Here is a 23104-nt window from a genome sequence, read left to right as displayed (position 1 = left end):
ACAGACCCAAAGTAATGAACAAATGGTGAAACAGGAAAAGCAATAAACGCCTACGGAAATATCTAAAAGCCCTAATCTTTGAAAGGAAGCCCTGGCATCCCCACATTATGTAAGCGCCATTGGTTTACTCCTGGCTTGCTCACTGTACCTTCTCCGAGTTCTTCACTAGATTCTCTTTTCCCTCTCTGCCCCTATATATCGACGGTCCTCATGGCTGGTTCCTGTTTCTCCCACAAAGCAAGTGGTGGTCTTAGAATAAATTGTGTAAACTCAAATGCTCAACAAGAAAGTACTTGGAAAGAATATGGTGCATCCATCCAAAGGACGGCTCAGCAGCTTGTAAGCGTAATGTGTTAGAACTGTATTGGAAGTTCCCTTGTGGTGCAGTAGGTTAAGGATCTGCTGTTGCTATAGCTGTGGCATGGGGTCATAACTGTGGCATGGGTTCAATCCCTGGCCCAGCAACTTCCACATGCCATGGGTGTAGCCAAAAAAGCAAAAACAAAAAAACAAAAAACAAAAACTGCATTTTTTGACGTGAACGCTATCCATGGTCAGTTCCCAAATTCAAGTATGGCCTCTATGGGAGTTCCTGTCGTGGCTCAGTGGTTAACAAATCCAACTAGGAACCATGAGGTTGTGGGTTCGATCCCTGGCTTTGCTCAGTGGGTTAAGGATCCGGCGTTGCTGTGAGCTGTGGTGTAGGTCGCAGACGTGGCTCAGATCTGGTGTGGCTGTGGCGTAGGCCAGCAACTACAGCTCTGATTCAACCCCTAGCCTGGGAACCTCCATATGCTGCCGGTGCCACCCTAGAAAAGGCAAAAAGACAAAACAAACAAACAACAACAAAAAAAACAAGTATGGCCTCTTATGTGCTCCCCCTACACTTTTTCAAAGCAGGTACCTCAAGAATAATTAGTCAACTGTAATTAGCTATTTAATGTCTCTTTTTCCTACACCATAATATAAGCTGTTTTATTCGTGACTTTAGTGTACACAGTAGATCCACAACTATTTGATGGAGTGAATAAATAATTGACTATCCGTACATGATATATATACATATACATACAGACAGATTTGATTCTTTTAAAAGTTCTAAAACCATGTGCATAGATAGCATGATCACATTTTAAAGATAAAATATATTTATAATTTTTGATACAAAAATTTGTGAAGGTGGTTACCTCTGAGTAGTAGGACTAGGAATTATTTTTTATATTTGCTCTTTTAGGAACCAAGGGAACCACTAGCAACAGCTAAAACTACAGAAATGAATGAGACTGTTAAGAGACTTTTTTTTTTTTTGGTCTTTTTAGGGCCACACCCATGGCATATGGAGGTTCCCAGGCTAGGGGCTGAATCAGAGCTGTAGCTGCTGGTCTACGCTATATCCAGCCACAGCAATGCCAATCCGAGCCTCGTCTGTGACCTACACCACAGCTCATGGGATCCTTAACCCACTGAGCAAGGCCAGGGATCGAACCCGCGCCCTCATGGACACTAGTCCGATTCGCTTATGCTGAGCCACAGTGAGAACACCCTGCTCAGAGATTTGTTTAAAAATGGTCTTCAACTGGGAGTTCCCATCATGGCGCAGTGGTTAATGAATCTGACTAGGAACCATGAGGTTGAGGGTTTGGTCCCTGGCCTTGCTCAGCGGGTTAACAATCCGGCGTTGCTGTGAGCTGTGGTGTAGGTTGCAGACACGGCTTGGATCCCAAGTTGCTACGCCAGGCGTAGGCCGGCGGCTACAGCTCCGATTCAACCCCTAGCCTGGGAACCTCAATATGCCATGGGAGCAGCCTTAGAAAAGGCAAAAAAAAATTTAAAAAAGACCAAAAAAATATGGTTTTCAACACCATCACCTGCTAACATTTTCTCGGTTCTGTTATTAGTCTCCCTTTTCAAAGTAGGAAACTGAGATGTACAGAGGTCCAAGGTCAAGGTCTAGTGATGTTCCCATCAGAATTAAAACCGGTCCAGGTGGACTCAGTGTGTGGACACATGTTGTCTGTGCCACTGGAGAGAAAGGCCATCCACAGGTAAACTCTGGCTCTGACCTGACAGAACCAACCCCCCTGTTTTGCATGTCTGGATTTTCTTATTTTGTTGTTCTTTTTTGATAGTGAAATGTTATATAACTTTATTTTAAAAGTACATCTCCAAAAGGCTCTCTATTCTCAACCTGATACGGCACAAAGAAACCGAGGACACTAATCCAAAGGAAAAAGAATTAAGTCTAAGTCTGAGTTTCAAACAAAGTTGAAAATCAGAAAGAAAAACATTAAAGTGCTTTTTAAAAGTAACATGTCGTCAGTCTAAAACTCGAGACTATAGCAACAAAAATGATTAGAAAAAGTGAATGAATGAAAAATAGTTCCAAAATCTCATCTAATAGGTTGGTAAGTAGAGAAACACCGTTTCAAGAATCTTTTTAATGCAAAAGTGAGCCATTATTTACATAAGATATTAACGTGTTGGGGAGCCAGGCAAAGAAGGCTATACGAGATATTTTTATACTCTTTTTGCACTTTTTTTTGTAGGTTTGAATTATTTGAAAATGAAGTTAGACATTTCTACCATCTATTTTTTAAGAGGCAGCCATGAGGAATATTAAAAAGAGGAGCTATACTTTTCAAAATATAAGTGAAAGAAAAGCAAAGACAAGACAGCCCACAAAGGAAAATAGAAAACACAAATGAAGCCACAAGGAAAAATACACAGTTCTGAAACTTGTTACATCAATTGTTTTTGGCCCATTTTGTAGCTCTCCAAAAGTGAGAGGCCAACGTCCCTAACAAGAGCTAGCCCAATTTTTACCTGATTATCCTTCATCTTTTAGCACATGTACCAGAACCTTTGCTTTTCACAGCCAGAGTCAGAGTCAGACGCAACTGACTCAGGGCCTGTTATTTGCCGACTTCTGTTCAACTGTTTTTACACGTGTTACTTCTAAAGCACCTCATGAGTCCCTACCACAGAGCACAGGGAACTATATTCAACATCCCATGATAAACCATAATGGAAAAGAGTATGAAAGAGCATGTGTATATATGTACATCTGAATCACTCTGCTGTATGGCAGAAATTAACATTGTCAATCAACTCTAGAATAAATTTAAAAAAGAACAAATTATCTGAATAGAGGCCTAAAGTGAGCATGGAGGGAGGAAAAAAAAAATCATCTCATGAGATCAGTTTTTAGCCCAGTTCATAAAAGAAGAAACAAAGGCTCAAAGAGATTTTTAAAAATAACAAGAAAACAAAACTGTCCCTTATGAAACAACTAGAAAGCAGAAGAGATAGGAACCCAGGGTGAGAGCCCAGGACATGTGCTATCCTTGTTCTGGAAGGAGTCCAGGCCCCTCCTGCTGACCTTTACACACCCATGTGCCCCTGACAAAGCCAGTGTTGTCCTGGAAAGTCAAGACTGGCCTTCTGCTAAAAGGAAGCACACTACCCATTGCAGTACGTGACCCACTGAAGCATCTCCCCAAAGGAAAAAAGCACATAAATACCTGTGACAGAGCATCACAGCCCTTACTCTCTGAACACGCCGTGGGACAAACTCAGACAATAAAGCTGGAGGGACAGCACTGGGTCAAAGAGAGCTGTCCCCGACCTCTGGGCTCGTGGAGATGTACATCCTAAGAATGACGACCTAGTTGATGATTCTAGACTAAATATGTAAGCATGAACTTCAAAATAGAGAGATTAGGAGTTCCCGTCATGGCTCAGTGGTTAATGAATCCGACTAGGAACCATGGGGTTGCGGGTTTGATCCCTGGCCTTGCTCAGTGGGTTAAGGATCTGCAGTTGCTGTGAGCTGTGGGGTAGGTCACAGATGCGGCTCGTATCCCGCGTTGCTGTGGCTCTGGCATAGGCCGGTGGCTACAGCTCTGATTTGACGCCTAGCCTGGGAACGTCCATATGCTGTGGAAGCGGCCCAAGAAATGGCAAAAAGACCAAAAAAAAAAAAAAAAAAAAGAGAGAGAGAGAGAGAGAGATTAACAGCCATACTCACGTGGATGTGTTAGGAAGGTCATGCTTTAACCCCCCCATGCTTCCCTCCCCTCCATCGCCCAAAGCTTATCTGTATTTGCACCCGTCCTTACCCACTTTCTTCCCCTCTTAAAAGAACACTGGGGATGAGAGGGGGGTGTTTTCCTTCCCTCAAAGGCTAGTTCACCCCAGTCCATTCTCCATCCTCCCTTCCCTCTCCTCCAGCAATGATTCCCCTAGTTGCTAATTGCTTTCATTGTTGCCACTGATTCTTTGCCTTCAGTCTATTCTTTAAAATTTGTGCCATATATTAGATCTCAGATACGTGATACCATATGGTATTTGTCTTTCTCTTTCTGACGGACTTTCCTCACTTCCCTGTCCCTCACCTTCCTTTCAAACCTCTCCCTTGAGTTACTTCAGATATTCCTGAAAGTGTCGTCTTTTTTCCTACACCCATGGCACACGGAAGCTCCCAAGCTGCTGCAGTGACAACGCCAGATCCTTAAACCACTGTGCCATGAGAAAATTCCCAAAAAGTGTCATCTTCACTTAGAATACACCATGGAGATGTGCCTTTTCCTTCCAATAGGTTTTTTTTTTATTGTAATCAATTGTTACTTTCCCAACACATGTTTTTTCTACTGTACAGCACGGTGACCCAGTTACACATACATTATCATGCTCCATCAAAAGTGACTAGACAGAGTTCCCAGTGCTATACAGCAGATCTCCTTGCTGATCCATTCCAAAGGCAATAGTCTGCATCCATTAACCCCAAGCTTCCGGCCCACCCCACTCCCCCCCCATCCCCTTTGGCAACCACAAGTCTATTCTCCAAGTCCATGATATTCTTTTCTGTGGAAAGGTTCATTTGTGCCCTATATTAGATTCCAGATATAAGTGATGTCATATGGTATTTGTCTTTCTCTTTCTGACTTACTTCCCTCAGTATGAGAGTCTCTAGTTCCATCCATGTTGCTGCAAAGGGCATTATTTTGTTCTTTTTTTTGGCTGAGTAGTATTCCATTGTATACATATACCACATCTTCCTAATCTAATCATCTGTCGATGGACATCTGGGTTGTTTCCATGTCTTGGCTATTGTGAACAGTGCCGCAATGAACATGTTCTTTAACTCCAATCTATTTTGACCAGCATCACTGTGCTAAAACCACACACCTCAGGAGTTCCCACTGTGGCTCAGTGGTAATGAACACAACTAGTATCTATGGGGATTTGGGTTCGATCCCTGGTCTCACTCAGTGGGTTAATGATCCAGTGTTGCTGTGAGCTGCAGTATAGGTCACAGACACGGCTCAGATCTGGCATTGCTGGGGCTACAGTGCAGACCGGCAGCTACAGCTCCAACTGGACCCCTAGCCCAGCAAATTCCATAAGCCACCAGTGCAGCCCTCCAAAAAATAACATAAAAAAACCCACACACCTAACTCCCTTCCTCTGCTCCTCAAAGGTACCCCCCCTCAGGAATTTGGTGTGAATCTTTCTGACCCATTTTAAAAATACTTCTATAATGTTTATAGGTAATCATGAAAATACAGTGTTTGTGGGCTTTGCTTTTACACATTTAGTATCTCAGTCTGCACATTACTTTGAAATTTCATTTTTAGAAACTCAACATTAAGCTTCTGGGCTCTCCCCAAAGTCTTGCATTTTACATTCATCCATTCTCCCTCTGATGGACATTTAAGCTGTTCCCAATATTCTGCGACTAAAAGCAGAGGCTGCAACGAACATCCTCCTTGTACATACGTTCAGACCTTTGGGGGGACGTGCCCAACAGTGACCTGCAATTTCCCATGGTACAGACAGTTACAATTCTACTAGATAGTTCCAGATTCCTCCTGGCAAGGACTGTGCCAAAGCCACTTCCACCCAGTGTACGTGACCATGCCCTTCCCCCTAAATCCCTGCCAATCCTTAATATTATGTCAGACTTTTACATTTTTGCCAACTTGGTGGGAGTAAAATAATATTTCATCTGATGACTACTGAAGTTCAATAGCATTTTCATATGCTAGCCAGTTTCTTCTTTGACCTGCCTGTCATCTCTCTTTTGCCCATTTGTCTATGGGGCTTTAAAAAAAGAAAAAAGGAAAAAAAAGCTATTCTTTATGTATTTGGGATGCCAATCCTTTCTTTAATGTTACAATTATATGTTTCTGTGCATATAACTATCTTCCCTCCAACTTTATAACATTAGGTATTAATACTAGGGCATATTTTACAAAAGCAACACAGGTGATTCTCATGGGAAAGCAGACTTGAGGAAACTTGCTTCTAAAAAAGTTCAGAAAACTAATCTCAATAGCAATGACAATGATAAAGATTACAGGGAAACAAACTGGTACACAGTATCACCCTGTGCTTCCAACTGGCCTTTTCTCAAATTAGCAGGAAATCACAAATGTAAGAGGCTAATAAAAACGTCTCACTGTGTATTCATGTTACATTTCTTTAGTTTCTCTTCCAGTTCAGGAATATCTCGGAGATCGGCTCCAATGATGGCATATCTCGTTGAATCCAATGTGTGCCCGTCTGTAAGTGGAAGAAGAGATTACAATTTCATGAAAAATTAAGGGAGAAGAGATGATAATTTCAACAGATGTGGCTTTTTCAAAACTAAAGTAAATCTACTGTTTTGCTCCATTACAAAAATTTATGCTCATTATGGAAAAAAAAAAAAAAACAGGTAAGAAGAGGGTGAAAATTAAGTAAAAATCACATTTTCCAGGCTTAACTGTTAGCATTTTAGTGTATAGCTTTCTAGCTCTTCCTCTGTGGGCACAAGACAGACACATCCTCTCTCTCCAAACACACACAAACACATTCTATACAGAAAAAAGAAAATGGGGCCACTCGATACTCGTTTTGAGAGCTTTTCCTATTTAACAACAGTCTCAGGGACATCACTCTCTGAGATGACCTCACAGTGCTCCAAGCAATGGATAAAACACCTTGGCCAACTGCTCACTGTTAGACATGCAGCATTTCAAGGTCACTCCATCTCAGGAACTGCAAGGAACATCCTTCTGCATACACCATGGAGTATCCACTTGGGCTAGGTTACAGTGAGTGGAATTCCAAGGTTAAAGTGAGTGGAATTCCAAGGACACAGTGAGTGGAATTCCAAGGTCAAAGTGGCTGCTCTGTAGAGGTCTTGCCAGTTTGTGAGGTACTATGTTTAAAAGAAAATAGTTCATTTTTGCCAAGAGGGTGGGGGCTGGAAGAGGGATAAACTAGAAGTTTGGGATTTGTAGATGCAAACTCTTATCTACAGAGTGGATAAACATCAAGGTCCTACTGTAGAGCACAGGGAAATATATTCAATATCCTGCAATAAACTATAAGGGAAAAGAGTATGAAAAAGAATATATAGGAGTTCCCGTCATGGTGCAGTGGTTAACGATTCTGACCAGGAAACATGAGGTTGCAGGTTCAGTCCCTTGCCTTGCTCAGTGGGTTAAGGATCTGGCATTGCCATGAGCTGTGGTGTGGGGTGCAGATGTGGCTCGGATTCCCCGTTGCTGTGGCTGTGGTGTAGGCTGGTTGCTACAGCTCTGATTCAACCCCTAGCCTTAGAACCTCCATATGCCGCGGGAATGGCTGAAGAAAACACACACACAAAAAAAGACCAAAAAAAAAAAAAAGATATCCTCTGGGGAGTTCCCGTCGTGGCACAGTGGTTAACGAATCCGACTAGGAACCATGAGGTTGAGGGTTCAATCCCTGGCCTTGTTCAGTGGGTTGACGATCCAGAGTTGCTGTGAGCTGTGGTGTAGGTTGCAGACGTGGCTCGCATCCCGTGTTGCTGTGGCTCTGGCATATTCTGGTAGCTACAGCTCCGATTCGACCCCTAGCCTGGGAACCTCCATATGCCATGAAAGCAGCCCTAGAAAACGCAAAAAGACAAAAAAAAAAGAATATATATCTGTTTATATATACATATATAATAACTGAATCACCTTGCTGTACAGCAAAAAAACATTGTAAATCAACTATACTTCAATAAAACTTTAAAAATGTTTACGTACTAAAGTATTCACAAATAAAATAACATTTGCTTTCAAATATTCCAGCAGAGGAGTTCCCATGTGGCTCAGCAGGTTACAAACCCGACCAGTATCCATGAAAATGCGGAGTTGATCCCTGGCCTTGCTCATTGGGTTAAGGGTCCAGCATTGCTGAATGCTGCAGTGTAGGTTGCAGATGTGGCTCGGATTTGGTGTTGGTCTGGCTGTGGCATAGGCTGCAGCTATAGCTCCAACTTGACCTCCAGCCCAGGAACTTCCATATACTGCAAGTGTGGCCATAAAAGGAAAATAAATTCATAATCTACACTTCATTGAGCTAATAATTCCTGTAAATATGCCCATATACACATGTTTTCTACAAATTGTTGAAGACAGAAACAAAAAAAGACAGCAATCTAAAGGACCATCGGTAGGGAGTAGATTGAATAAAATGGAATTTCCAGGCAACAAAGTACTATAAAGCAATCAGAAATAATGAAGTAGACTTATATATGCTGATGAGAAATGATAACCATGATTTCCTAGGACATGAAAAAAGCCAATCACAAATAACATGTATAAATTATTCACATTATTAAAATTATATATAAAGCTATATTTAGACATAGAAGTACAGATTTATCAACAAATACATGTTAAACTACCACATGTATTTATTCAAGATGTACATGCATTCATTCAACGAAAATTTATGGAAACTCTTATGCGACAGGCACTGGATTATATTCATATGTGTACTATGTGATACTTACCTTTCCCTGGGTACGCTGTTCATCTGCAGTGGAAAATACTCTGAATACTGGTTTTCTTGGGTTGGAGGGGATTATGGAAGGTCTTTACTTTCTCCTTCGTATATTTCTACATCATTGATGGATCAAAGTCCTAGTATAGTACTGGCGTGTTCATTATAGATAATCATTCTGACACAAGTGTTAACCAAATATACAGAAAATTATGGTAGCAAAACTGTGGAGAAAGCCAATAGGCCAGCAAAGGGCAAAGACTGAATGGCTTCTAGCTACAGTCTGCATGAGAGAGTCAAAGGAAGGGGGAGATATTATTTTCTGTGGACTTTCTTGGGAATCTGGTCATTAGGAGGACGACTGAAGCCCTGTGGTCGTGCAAGAGAGGAGGCTTCTCTAACCTCCTATGGTGTTTGCTGTGTTAGCTGAGTCGACTATTCACGAAGGCCATCCTCTCGGAGCACATTTTCTTTCTTTTTTTTTCTTTTCTGGCCACCCTGCAGCACACGGGGTTCCCAGGCCAAGGATCAGATCCGAGCCTCGGTTGTGACCTACGCTGCAGCTGCACCACCACCAGATCCTTAACCCACTGTGCCAGGCCAGGAACCAAACCTGCATCCCAGAGGTACAGAGACACTGCTGCCAAACCCACTGTGCCATAAGGAGAGCTCTGAGCAGGTTTTCTAACCTGAATTATTAATAAGGCCCTTGAACTTCTCCAACAGAGACTGAAAACGATGGAAGATTCTGGAAGAGTTTTACCATAATTTGAAAGGCTAAGAAATGAGGAAAGTGTTGTAAAAACACTCACAACCAAAACCTGTGGGGAAAACTTGACTGCAGGGACCAGGGAGGTGACATAAACCAGGAAAACAGGTCGGGTTTAAGTCCAAAGTGAGTGGCAGGGACAGAACTGGAGAAGGCACAAGCCCTCCAAACGAGGCAGCCACTGCTCGATTAAGGTAGTGTAGGAGCTAGAGCTGAGATTTCCAAACAAAACCGGAAAATCAAGAATTTCATGTGTGCAACCAGAGATTATCCTACTAAGCGAAGTATCCTACTAAGGTTAGAAAGAGAAGGACAAATACCATATGATATCACTTACATGTGGAATCTAATATAGGGCAAAAATGAATCTATCTACAGAACAGAAACAGACTCATGGACATAGGAAACAGACTTGGGGTTGCCGAGGGGGAGGGAGTAGGATGGACTGGGAGTTTGGGGTCAATAGATGTTTCCATTTAGAATGGATAAACAGGAGTTCCCCTTGTGGCACAGCAGAAACAAAGCCAACCAGGAACCATGAGGTTGTGGGTTCGAACTCTGGCCTTGCTCAGCGGGTTAAGGATCCAGCATTGCTGCAAGCTGTGGTATAGGTCAAAGACATAGCTACAGCTCCAATTCAACCCTTAGCCTGGGAACCTCACATGCCATGGGTGTGGCCCTAAAAAGAACAACAAAAAAAAGTGTGTATACATATACATATATGACTGAGTGACTTTGCTAAAATTGAAGGAACAGTATAAATCAACTATACCTTAATAGAAAAATTTTAAAAATGAGTTCCCAAAAGTTCCCTTCATGGCTCAGTGGTTAACCAACCCGACTAGGATCCATGAGGATGTGAGTTTGATCCTTGGCCTCTCTCAGTGGGTTAAGGATCCGGTGTTGCCATGAGCTGTGGTGTAAGTAAAAGATTTGGTTTGGATCCTGAGTTCCTGTGGCTGTGAGTAGGCTGGCAGCTACAGCTCTGATTCAACCCCTAGCCTGGGAACCTTCATATGCCACAGGTGCAGCCACAAAAAGTTAAAAAAAAAAAAAAAAAAAAAAAAAGAACAAAAACGAAGAGTTCCCATTGTGGCTCAGTGGAAATGAACCCAAGTAGTATCCATGAGTATGTGGGTTGGAGCCCTGGCCTCACTGAGTGGGTTAAGGATCTGGCTTTGCTATGAGCTGTGGTGTAGGTCAGACTTGGCTCAGGCCAGGAAATTCCATATGCTGCATTTGTGGCCATTAGGAAAAAAACAAAAAAACAAACAAACAAACAAAAAAAACAGAAATGTTTGTGCAGATAGCAGCATAAACAAATGAATTTTTTGGTATAAAAGCCTCATTTACATTTTAAAAAATAAATATTGGTGTTCCTGTCGTGGCACAGCAGAAACGAATCTGACTAGGAATCATGCAGGTTTGATCCCTGGCCTTGTTCAGTGGGTTAGGGATCTGGTGTTGCTGTGAGCTGTGGTGTAGTTCGCAGACATGGTTCAGATCTGGCATTGCTGTGGCTCTGGCATAGGCTGGTGGCTACAGCTCTGATTCAACCCCTAGCCTGGGAACCTCTATGTGCCATGGGTGCAGCCCTAAAAAAAGGACAAAAAAAAGAACAAATAAAAAAATAAATCTTGTATTTACAGTTAAAAAAAGAATGTACATACACATGTATGACTCAGTCACTTTGCTATACAGCAATTGGCACAACACTGAAAATCAACTATACATTAATTTAAAAAAAAAGACTTTAAAAAAAGCCCTACTTTTGAAATGTGGCAACTAACTTAAATTCTTTTTTTTGGGGGGGGGTGCACACCCACAGCATATGAAGTTCCCAGGCTAGGGGTTGAATCAGAGCTGCAGCTGCCAGCCTACACCACAGCCACAGCAATACCAGATCTCAGCCACATCTATGACCTAAACCACTGCTCATGGCAACCCACTGAGTGAGGCTAGGGATCAATCCCATATCCTCATGGATACCAGTCAGGTTCCTTACCCCTGAGCCACAACAGGAACTCCCCACTTAAATTCTATTTTAAAAGTTTTAGGATTGGAGTTCCCACTGTGGAGCAGTGGGTTAATGATCCAGCCTGTCTCTGAGGAGGGATCAGCTTGATTCCCAATCCAGCACAGTGGATTAAGGATCTGGTGTTGCTGCAGCTGGGACATAGGTCCCAACTGCAGCTTGTATTTGATCCATATGCTGCAATTGTGGCCAAAAAAGAAGAAGAAGAAAAAAAAAAGATTTAGGAATGTGTAAGGACATCTAAGAAGAATCATACCAAAAACTGTTAAAAATCTTTCATAGTAACTGCAGTGGATGTGAAAAATGCATCCGCAGAAGGATATGTGTATTCATGCACACACACAGCATCTTTAAAAAGAAGAGGAGGAAAAGAGCAAAAATTGTTACATAGCCCATGCTGTATACTGAGGTTAAGGATACTTGCCCATTTGAAGTGTGTCCTCTGAATGTAGGTCTAAAATGGGTTTTGAAAGAAGAGGTTTCAATCTACAGGAAGATGAGAAAAAGAAGACGGATGAGTCAAGTTAACGCCCTTACTGCAAAAATGCAAACACCCACCTCAGACACGGTAAGTAGATATCACTACTGTTCCAAGAACCATCCACTCTGCAGGGGCTTCTGTTTAATTATATTTGACCCTGGGCACATGCAGTAAAATCCAGGGGATACACATCTCGGGTTAGGTCAGCGAAGCTTTACCCTGAGAATCTGATATCAGATTACAAGGAGATCATGAAATACTTACATAGAAATAGCTACAGACAGGCCGGAAGAATTTTCCAAACGTCCTAGTGGTTTTCAAGCCATCGCCAGTGCCCTGCCCTCTTCTCAAACAAAACTTTTTAAGACATCTTACAAATAAACTGATTCTTACTGACACCTAAAGTTCTGAAACACTTTTGTGATAAGTTCCCTAATAAAAATATGCAAAAAATCAGAAGTCAGCCAGCCAAGTTCAATATTCCAACAACCTCACACAATGGCCAATGCATTATTCACCCCAGGAAACCACCCCTGACCTTAAATGCAGAGCCTACTTGCTCTGCTTTCTCTCAGAGTTTGGACAAGTTGAGTCACACACTGTAGTTCACGGAGCATCAGAGTTACCATCTAGCATCCACAAAGCATATCTGGTAAATGATGCGATTTTATATTTGGAAAGGATAAAAAGCTTATTTTCACAGGACAAACTAGAAAAAAAAAAAGCTTGAAAATCATCTCCAGTTTGTGAGAATTAGACATCTCTAAAGAGCAAGCCAAAGCTTAATGCTTATTAAAAACTCTGTGAAATATGAGAATTAGAATTTTACTGAGATGACTAATATAAACAAGGGGGGGAGTGACAGTAGGTTAAATTTGGGGAAACCAGAGTTCCCCACTGGGGCTCAGCAGGTTAAGAACCCGACACTGTGTCCATGAGGATGTGGGTTCTATTCCTGGCCTTGCTCAGTAGGTTGAGGATCCAACATTGCTGTTGCTGCAAGCTGAGGTGTACTTTGCAGATACAGCTCGGATCCCACATTGCTATGGCTGTGGCATAGGCCTTAGCTGCAGCTCCTTTTTGACCTGTAGCCCAGGAACTTCCATGTGCTACAAGGGTAGCTGTACCAAAAAAAAAAAAAAAAAAAAAAAAAAAAAAAAAAAAAAAAAAAGAAAGAGAGAAAGAAAAAAGAAAAAACTATTAGGAAACCTTAACCTTGGTCTGAAGGTCAGGGTTTAAATCCCTGCTCCATCCCCTTTCTAGCCAGGTGACCTGAGGCAAGTTCACTGCACTTCTTTGAGCCTCAGTTTTCTCATCTATAAAAGGGGCTAATGATAGCACTTACTCCATGAGTGGGCTCTGAGGACTGAGTGAGACAATGCAAATGAGGCACGTACCATGGGACTCGGCAAATGAAAGCTCTGGGCAAAGAGCAGCAACCTCACCACTTAGAGCTTGGCAAACTCCTTGAAGACTAGACTCAGAATGCAAAGCCCCCCCAATATCTCAGATATAATCACTGATTCACTTCAGCCCCCAATGATTCATTCAAAAATATTTACAACACATCTAGTCTGAGCCAGGCACCTTTCTGTGCCCTTGGGGTGAAGACATAAGCCAAATACACATAAAAATTCAGATCACTAAACTACGACAGGTCATTTGTTTCAATGTTAGAGAAATTATACTCTTGGACAGAAAGTTCGCAGGAGAGGGTCTATTTCATTTTGAAGACTGCAGGACACACTGCAATGAGGGCTCAGGGCCAGAGAGAGAGGGAGAAGGCCAGGAAAGAAAAGCAGTGCCTACACCAGATCTCCTGCATTCAACCCTACCAGGAACTGGTTCTTTTTTTTTTTTTTTTTTTTCTGATTTTTAAGGCCACACTCGGGGCATTCCCAGGCTAGGGGTCCAATTGGAGCTATAGCTGCTGGCCTACACCACAGTCACAGCAATGCCAGATCCAAGCCACGTCTGCAACTCCACAACTCACAGATCCTTAACCCACTGAGTGAGGCCAGGGATCAAACCCGAAACCTCATGGTTCCTAGTCAGATTTGTATCCACTGCACCACGACAAGAACTCCCAGGAGCTGGTTCTGATTTCACTGGGCTCTGGCTTCCGGCCAAAGCCACGCTTACTTGATGCTGTGCAAGTTTCTCATGACGATCATTGGAAAGTCTATTTCAAAATATTTACTTGGTAGAAGATCTTCATCCTGAAAAAAAACACACAGAAATCCTTATACAGTTATTTAAACTCACACCTTAATCGATCATATTCATGGGCTAAGTACTAGACCCCCAAGAGCAATGGCGGGACTTCAGGATTTTAAATCAAGGGAATGATAAGGTTAGAAATGTACTTTCCAAATTTCTTTGGTCTCAGCATAAACAATGGATGGAGGGGAAAAGGAGGTTATTGCAGTCATCCAGGTAAGAAGCGATGAGGAGTCTGAATCAGGCAAGCGGCCACTGGCAGGGACGAAGGGAGGGGCTGAAAGCTGGTTTGGAAGCAGGACATCACAGGATTTCCCAGAAGGCAGCTTGAGACCTATTAGAGTCAAGGCATCAATGTGGGGCATTGTGATCAGCAGGTGGGGATAACAGAGAAACGGCACATATCCGAAAGCATCCCATGGAATGAGGTAAGTATTATTTTGTGATGCATGGATTTCTTTCCAGGATGGTGGAGAACAGAGAGGTGGTAAAGAGCAGGCTTGCTGGGCCTGGGGAGACAGGGTTCAAATCCCAGCTCCACCACTTGTTTGCTGGGAGGCCTTGGGAAAGTCACAAACTCCCTGGGCCAGAGTTTCCTCATTGGAAAAGGAGAGAAACTGATAACACCTCATGGGGTTGTGAGGATTAATGAGGAAATAGGAGAGGGACACACAGACGAGGGCATCATGTGTGTGCCTCTACCATTTACAGACACAGGTATGTAGACGCAGGTCCTGGCTAGGGACTCACAGTAATTTTCCACTGTGACCTCAGTTAACACAAGTGTGACACTAACACACACCCAATAACACAGACACGGACACACACACATGGCACTGCTTCCCCTTCTGCTTTTCCTAGCTTGGTCGTTGGCCACACCCACATCTAGAACCCTGCTGGTCATGACCGAACTCTCCCATCTCCTCCCTGTCCAATCAGTCACTCAGCCCTGAGCATATGCAAATGTCAGATCCCTGTGTAATACACCTGAAACTAACACAATACATCCCATCATAGGCTACTGCTTCTCTGTGGAAGCTAAAAACACAAAAGATACAAATGGCCTTAAACATAACACAGGAGTAGACCCACAGACAGAGCAGAAACACTTATGGTTACCAAGGGGGAAAGGGGATGGCGAGCGACAAATCAGGAGTTTGGGATTAACAGATACACTCCAATACCTGTAAAACAGATAACCAACACGGACCTCCTCTATAGCACAGAGAACTATACTGAATATTTTGGAATAAGCTATAAGGGGAAAAAAACCTTAATACATACATATATATATATATATATATATGTATATATCACACACAAATAACTGAATCACTGTCCTATACACCTGAAACTAACACAACATTGTAAATCAATTCTATTCAAATATAAAATTACATAGAAAAATTAAATTAGGTATCATGTACATTGCAATTTTCAAAAAATTGCTCAGCCCCACTGCCTATTCCCAAACTTATCCTTTCCTCCTCAGCCCCCTCGCCAGCTGTGGAAACTGAAACACCAGCCCTTTCTGCCTGCAGCAGCCCCCACAGCTCTAACACTTAGCAAGGAACCACGTGCTCCACAACCTGGCCAACAGAAGAAATTCTGTAACACCTTTCAAGAGCTTTCACTCTAAAGGGATGGAGCCTTAAGAAGGGTCTAAAACTCCAGGAGACCCCGAGGACCCCGAGAAGGACAGCACAGTGTCCTACATCCTGCACAGGATGCTTGACAGTTTCAGGGGCCTGCCCAGGCACGCGCACACTTGCTCCTCATCAGAGCTCTGGGGGGATCCCTGCAGAAGAAAGCCTCCAAAAGGCACCCCTGGAGCTGCTCAGATGCAGACATCATCTTTGTCAGCCTTGAGAAAGGGGAAAAAGGCTGTGGCAAGGGATGCCTCAACATCGGATTCAGTGATTCTCTCCGGCTCCTCTGACTCTCCCCTCTGAGGAGCTGGCAGGGCACCTGAGGCAGGGAAGACAGCCAAGGCCGAGCACAGCCACCAGGGGGTGGCCAGGAACAGCCACCAGGAAGGGTGGCACTGAGACAAAAACCCAAGGTGGTCACCCGGTTCACAGGCCCCCAGAGACTGTGTCCCCTGGGCACTGGATCCTTTGGCTGCACAGAAACATTCCTCAAGAGACACGAGAACCAAGGCCCCTTAAAGGGTTTCACTCACCCTTTATTATTTGCCCCATACTTGCTGCTGCCTGGAGATGGGGGTCTTGAACTGTCAGTCTTGGGCCCCTGGTCAATTTTTATTCTTTTTTTTTTTTGGCTTTATAGGCCCCTTAAAGGGTTTCACTCAGGCAGATTTATCAAGAAAAAAAGAGAGGGGACTCAAATCAATAAAATTAGAAATGAAAAAGGAGAAGTAACAATGGACATCACAGATATACAAAGGATCCTAAGAGACTACTATAGGCAACTCTATACCAATAAAATGGAAAACCTAGAAGAAATGGACAAATTCTTAGAAAAGTACAATCTTCCAAGACTCAACCAAGAGGAAATAGAAAAGATGAATGGACCCATCACAAGAACTGAAATTGAAACTGTGATTAAATAACTTCCAACAAACAAAAGTCCAGGACCAGATGGCTTCACAGGCGAATTCTATCAAACATTTAGAGAAGAGCTAACACCTCTCCTTCTGAAACTATTTCAAAAAATTGCAGAGGAAGGGATACTCCCAAACTCATTCTACGAGGCCACCATCACCCTGACACCAAAACCAGACAAAGATTCCACAATAAAAGAAAACTACAGGCCTATTTCACCGATGAACATCGATGCAAAAATCCTCAAGAAAATACTAGCAAACCGCATCCAACAATACATTAAAAGGATTGTACGTCATGATCAAGTGGGATTTATCCCAGGGATGCAAGGGTTCTTCAATAGCCACAAATCCATCAGTGTGATATACTACATTAACAAACTGAAGAATAAAAACCATATGATCCTCTCAATAGACGCGGAAAAAGCCTTTGACAAAATCCAACACCCATTTCTGATAAAAACCCTTTGGAAAGTGGGTATAACAGGAACCTACCTCAACATGATAAAGGCCATATATGACAAACCCACAGCAAACATCATTCTCAATGGTGAATAACTGAAAGAATTCCCACTGAGATCAGGAACAAGACAAGGATGTCGGCTCTCACCACTACTCTTCAACATAGTTCTGGATGTCCTAGCCACGTCAATCAGAGAAGTAAAAGAAATAAAAGGAATCCAGATTGGAAAGGAAGAAGTCAAACTATCCCTATTTGCAGATGACATGATACTATACCTAGAGAATCTTAAAGACTCTACCAGAAAACTGTTAGAGCTCATCCACGATTTTGGCAGTCACAGGATACAAAATCAATACACAGAAATTAACAGCGTTTCTATATACTAACAATGAAAAAGCAGGAAAGGAAATTAGGGAAGCAATTCCGTTTACCATCGCATCCAAAAGAATAAAATACCTAGGAGTAAACCTACCTAAAGAGAAAAAAGACCTATACTCTGAAAACTACAAGCCACTGATGAAAGAAATCAAAGACGACACAAAGAGATGGAAAGATATACCATGCTCGTGGGTTGGAAGAGTTCATATTATCAAAATGACTATACTACCTAAGGCAATCTACAGAGTCAATGCAATCCCTATCAAATTACCAAGGACATTTTTCACAGAACTCGAACAAAATATTTTAAAGTTTTTTTGGAAGCAGAACAGACCCAGAATAGCTAAAGACATCCTGAAAAAGAAAAATGGAGCTGGAGGAATCAGGCTCCCCAACTTCAGACTATACTACAAAGCAACAGTCATCAAAACCATATGGTACTGGTACAAAGATGGAAATAGAGATCAGTGGCACAGGATTGAAAGCCCAGAATTCAACCCACACACCTACAGCCAACTCATTTCTGACAAAGGAGGCAAGAATATACAATGGAGAAAGGACAGCTTGTTCAGTAAGTGGTGCTGGGAAAACTGGACAGCCACATGCAAAAGAATGAAATTAGAACACTCCCTAACACCACACACAAAAATAAACTTCAAATGGATTAAAGACCTAGATATAAGACCAGACACTATCAAACTCCTAGAGGAAAACATAGGCCAAACTCTCTCTGACATAAATGACAGCAACATCTTCTCAGATCCACCTCTTAGAGTAGTGACAATAAAAACAAAAATAAACAAATGGGATCTAATCAAACTTCAGAGTTTCTGCACAGCAAAGGAAACCCTAAACAACACAAAAAGACAACCCACAGAATGGGAGAACATCTTTGCAACTGAATCCACTGACAAGGGATTCATCTCCAAAATTTATAAACAACGTCTGCACTTCCATACCAAAAAAACAAACAAGCCCATCCAAAAATGGGTAGAAGATCTAAACAGACAATTCTCCAAAGAAGACATACAGATGCCCAAGAAACTCATGAAAAGATGTTCAATGTCACTCATCATTAGAGAGATGCAAATCAAAACCACGATGAGGTACCACCTTACACCAGCCAGAATGGTTATCATCCGAAAGTCTACAAACAAGAAGTGCTGGAGAGGGTGTGGAGAAAAAGGAACACTAGTACACTGTTGGTGGGATTGTACATTGGTGCAACCACTGTGGAAATCAGTATGGAGATTCCTCAGAAAGCTAGAAATAGAAATACCATTTTATCCAGCAATCCCACTCCTGGGCATCTATCAAGAGAAAACCATGACTCGCAAAGACACATGTACTACGATGATATTTGCAGCACTATTTACAATAGCCAAAACATGGAAACAACCTAAATGTCCACAGACAGAGGAGTGGATCCAGAAGAAGTGGTACATATACACAATGGAATATTACTCAGCCATCAAAAAGAATGAAATACCAGCATTTTTTGCAACATGGATGGACCCAGAAACTATCATGATAAGTGAGGTCAGCCATACAATGAGACACTAACATCAAATGCTTTCACTGACATGTGGAATCTGAAAAAAGGACAGACGGAACTTCTTTGCAGAACAGATGCTGACTCACAGACATTGAAAAACTTATGGTCTCTGGAGGAGACTGGGGGGTGGGGGGATGTGCCTGGACCGTGGGATGGATATCCTGTGAAATCAGATTGTTATGATCATTATACAACTACAGATGTGATAAATTCATTTGAGTAATAAAAAAAATGGAAAAAAATAAAATAAAATAAAGGGTTTCACTCACTCTTTATTCTTTACCCCATTCTTACTGCTGTCTGGAAATGGGGGTCTTGGACTGTCAGTCTTGGGCCCCTGGTCAACCTTTTTTTTTTTTTTTGCTTTTGTCTTTATGGGGCCACACCCATGGCATATGCAGGTTCCCAGGCTAGGGGTCTAATCAGAGCTGTTGCTACTGGCCTGTGTCAGAGCCACAGCAATGCCAGATCCTTAACCCACTGAAGGAGACAAGGGATCAAACCTGCAACCTCATGGTTCCTAGTTGGATTCATTTACATTGTGCCACAATGGGAACTCCAGTCTTGGGCCCCTGGATCTGATGGAACGAGCTCTAAAGGCCATGGTCCCTGAAAGCCTGTGACTCTCAGCTAAGCCTCTCTAGGTGAGGCTGGGGAGCCATCCCAGGGGGAAGGGGCATGAGGCAACTGGACCGACGGACAGGACTTCCCTGCCCTTTTACAGAGATATAAAGCTCTAAGACAGGGTTTAGAAAATGTTCTGGAAAGAACCAGAAAGGAAGCATTTCAGCTGTGCAGGCTAGGGGGTCTCTGTCGAAGCTGCTCAGCCCTGCAGTCCGAGTGCTAAAGCAGAAACAGATAAGGTGTACATAAATCAGAGTGGCCACATTCCAATAAAACTTGATTTACAAAAATACATGGCGGGCTGGATTTGTCCTGTAAAGCCTCTCCTCTCAAAGAGCAAGCCGGCACAATATTTTAATAAAGAGAGAGCGAGGGAGAGACAGGAGAGAGAATCTTTAAATTAAAAAAAAAAAAAAAAAAAAAACCTCAAGATTTCCCTTGGTGGCTCACTGGTTAACGAAACCAACCAGGAACCATGAGGACGTGGGTTCCATCCCTAGCCTCCCTCAGTGGGTTAAGGATCTGGCGTTGCCAAGAGCTGTGGTATAGATCACTGATGCGGCTCAGATCCCGGATTGCTGTGGCTGTGGTGTAGACCAGCAGCTGTAGCTCTGATTCAACCCTTAGCCTGGAACTTCCATAGGCTGTGGATAGGGTCCCAAAACAAAACAAAACAAAACAAAAAACCACACTCAGATTCATATAATCATCAAACAAAAGAAAAAACTTCCACAGAGGACTCTGAGGCCCTAAGCCATTCCCCTTCTTTTCTCTCTGACAGACAACCTTTTTCTTCGAAGGGGCACCTTGCCCCGATGTACCTTGCTCGGAAATTAAAGTCTCACGCTTAGAGTTATTAACCCACCTCCAAGATGGGAGTAGGAAAGCAAACCACATGAACACATCCATAGGGTGTCAGCCATAGGCAGAATTTCTCCAGCAGGCCTCTTAACACCAGCAGTGCACACACTCTTACACCGCATTCTGTTCCAGATGCTTCCACCACACCGGGGGCATGACGTAGAGACACAGCTGAGACACAGAAAAGACAACGCCACCCCATCCCTGACAACCCCAGGGCTGAGGGCACAGGAAAAAGAAGGGAATCCGCAGTTTGATGGGCAGAGGGCAGCATTTGCTTCATGTCCCAGTACCACGGGCTGTCTAATTTGGGGGAAGACACAAACCTTCAATGCCGCACTTCCCGCATATGAGTAAGAGCCTGGCTGCTCTCCTGTTAATTCATGAGGTCATCTGTGTAAAAGTACTTCCTACGTGCGAGTTATCTTCTCCAGAAGGAAGAATGCAGAGGCAAACTGTAAACACTAGGGCCACGTAGAGGCTACGGATTCTCAAGGAAGGAAAAGGTTGGGAGCTCTGATGACCAAAGACCTTCTTATCCAGTGAGCTCATGAGGGACAAAATAGATACTGTGGGTCAGGTTATGCCTACATGCCTCTCCACTCTACAGTTTCTCTTGGTCTAAGTCTGCATGAAATCTGGAGAAGTGTATGTAGCCATTATGGTCAAGTGTCTAAGCTGATAGAAGGACAGAATAGCTACTGCAGGGTGAGTTATGCCTACATGCCTCTCCACTCTACAGTCTCTCTTGGTCTAAGTCTGCAAGAAATCTGGAGAAATGCACATGGCTGTTACTGTTACATGACCGATCTGATAGAACCAAGAAAAATCTGTACAAAACCACAAAAAAAAGAAAGAAAGAAAGAAAGAAAGAAAGAAAGAAAGAAAGAAAGAAAGAAAGAAAGAACGAAAGAACGAAAGAAAGAAAGAAAGAAAGAAAGAAAGAAAGAAAGAAAGAAAGAAAGAAAGAAAGAGGGAGGGAGGGAGGGAGGAAAGAAAGAGAGAGAGAGAAAGAAAGAAAGAAAGGAAGAAAGGAAGGGAAAGAAAGGAAGAAAGAAAGGGAAAGAAAGGAAGAAGGGAGGAAAGAAAAAAAAAAGAAAGAAAAAAGGAAAGAAAGAAAATGCAATCAAGGAGATATCTGTAGGAAAAGGTATGGTGATACTATTCCTGCCCAAGAATCAAACACCGGAACCTTATCCTGGTTCTGCCACTAACTGGCCCCAGGGTTGCTCTCCTGGGAGTGTCATTACACCTGCCCTTCAACCCTAATGGTGCAGTGGAGGAAACAAATTGCCAAATGCGTCCAAAGGGGCTCTGCATCGTGAAATCACTACCCAGCCCTGCAAGGCGCCAAATGTTAGGGAGACTGTTAGGATGACCAAAAATCTTACATTACTGTCCAAAGGACAAACGCACATTCCTGGTCTCAGCAGTTCCTTCCACTGGCACAGAAGTTTTTCTCTTGATGTAGTTCCCTAGACACTGAGGGAAATGCACCCAAAGATGTGTATTATAACCCCGTTTAACAGGGCTTAAGAGCAAAAGGTGGAGTTCCCGTCGTGGCACAGTGGTTAACGAATCTGACTAGGAACCATGAGGTTGTGGGTTCGGTCCCTGCCCTTGCTCAATGGGTTAACGATCCGGCGTTGCCGTGAGCTGTGGTGTAGGTTGCTGACGCGGCTCGGATCCCGCGTTGCTGTGGCCCTGGCGTAGGCCAGTGGCCTAGCCTGGGAACCTCCATATGCCGTGGGAGCGGCCCAAGAAACAGCAACAAAAACAAAAGACAAAAAAAAAAAAAAAAGAGCAAAAGGTGAGAACCAACCCACATGTCTCCACTAGGGCCCTGCTGGGATCCAGTACTGGGCTGATGGGTGGTGTTGGGGGTGGGGAACCCCAAACACGGTGGAGACAGGGTGACACTGCATCCTTTTTGCATATACATTTCAACATATATATCTATTTTTCAAGTTTCCTAACCAGGTAATTTCACAAAATGAAGTTTAATCCCCTGGAGAGAGAAGAGGGGACATTTTCATGTACCTTTAACCTCCAGAAGGTGGTATCCATCCCAGCCCCAAGGTTTAGAATTTGACAGTTGCACCCTGTCTTCCGTAGAAACGCCTTGATAAGCTGACTGACACTGTGGACATGACCAAAATATCCTATAGACAGACAGAGAAGCAAACGATCACTTGGTGACACCAGAAGTAATCCCTGCAGGGCCCACTGCGCTAGGAGAGCAAGACACATGCTATCCTTATTCAGGGTCAGTATTTATCTGGAGACTTTCTGGGAGAAATGATGTTCAAATCTCCTTCCTTTCTTACTAAAACAACAAACAAACAAAAAAAAA

General features: G+C 43.0%; 1 protein-coding gene across 1 annotated transcript in view; it reads right to left on the bottom strand.

The window, feature by feature from the left end:
- LOC100626661 (leucine carboxyl methyltransferase 1) overlaps nucleotides 1–23104 on the bottom strand; it is a 50583-nt gene that overhangs the window by 16879 nt on the left and 10600 nt on the right. The window contains 4 exon segments of the mRNA XM_021082515.1: nucleotides 6462–6564; nucleotides 12031–12092; nucleotides 14230–14306; nucleotides 22792–22913. Of these exon segments, the coding sequence (XP_020938174.1) occupies nucleotides 6462–6564; nucleotides 12031–12092; nucleotides 14230–14306; nucleotides 22792–22913 (364 nt within the window).

This window comes from Sus scrofa, unplaced genomic scaffold (assembly GCF_000003025.6).
Source record: "Sus scrofa isolate TJ Tabasco breed Duroc unplaced genomic scaffold, Sscrofa11.1 Contig981, whole genome shotgun sequence".
Taxonomy (NCBI): domain Eukaryota; kingdom Metazoa; phylum Chordata; class Mammalia; order Artiodactyla; family Suidae; genus Sus; species Sus scrofa.
The sequence above is the reverse complement of the archived record's forward strand: the minus strand, read 5'-3'. Positions and strand labels throughout refer to the sequence as shown.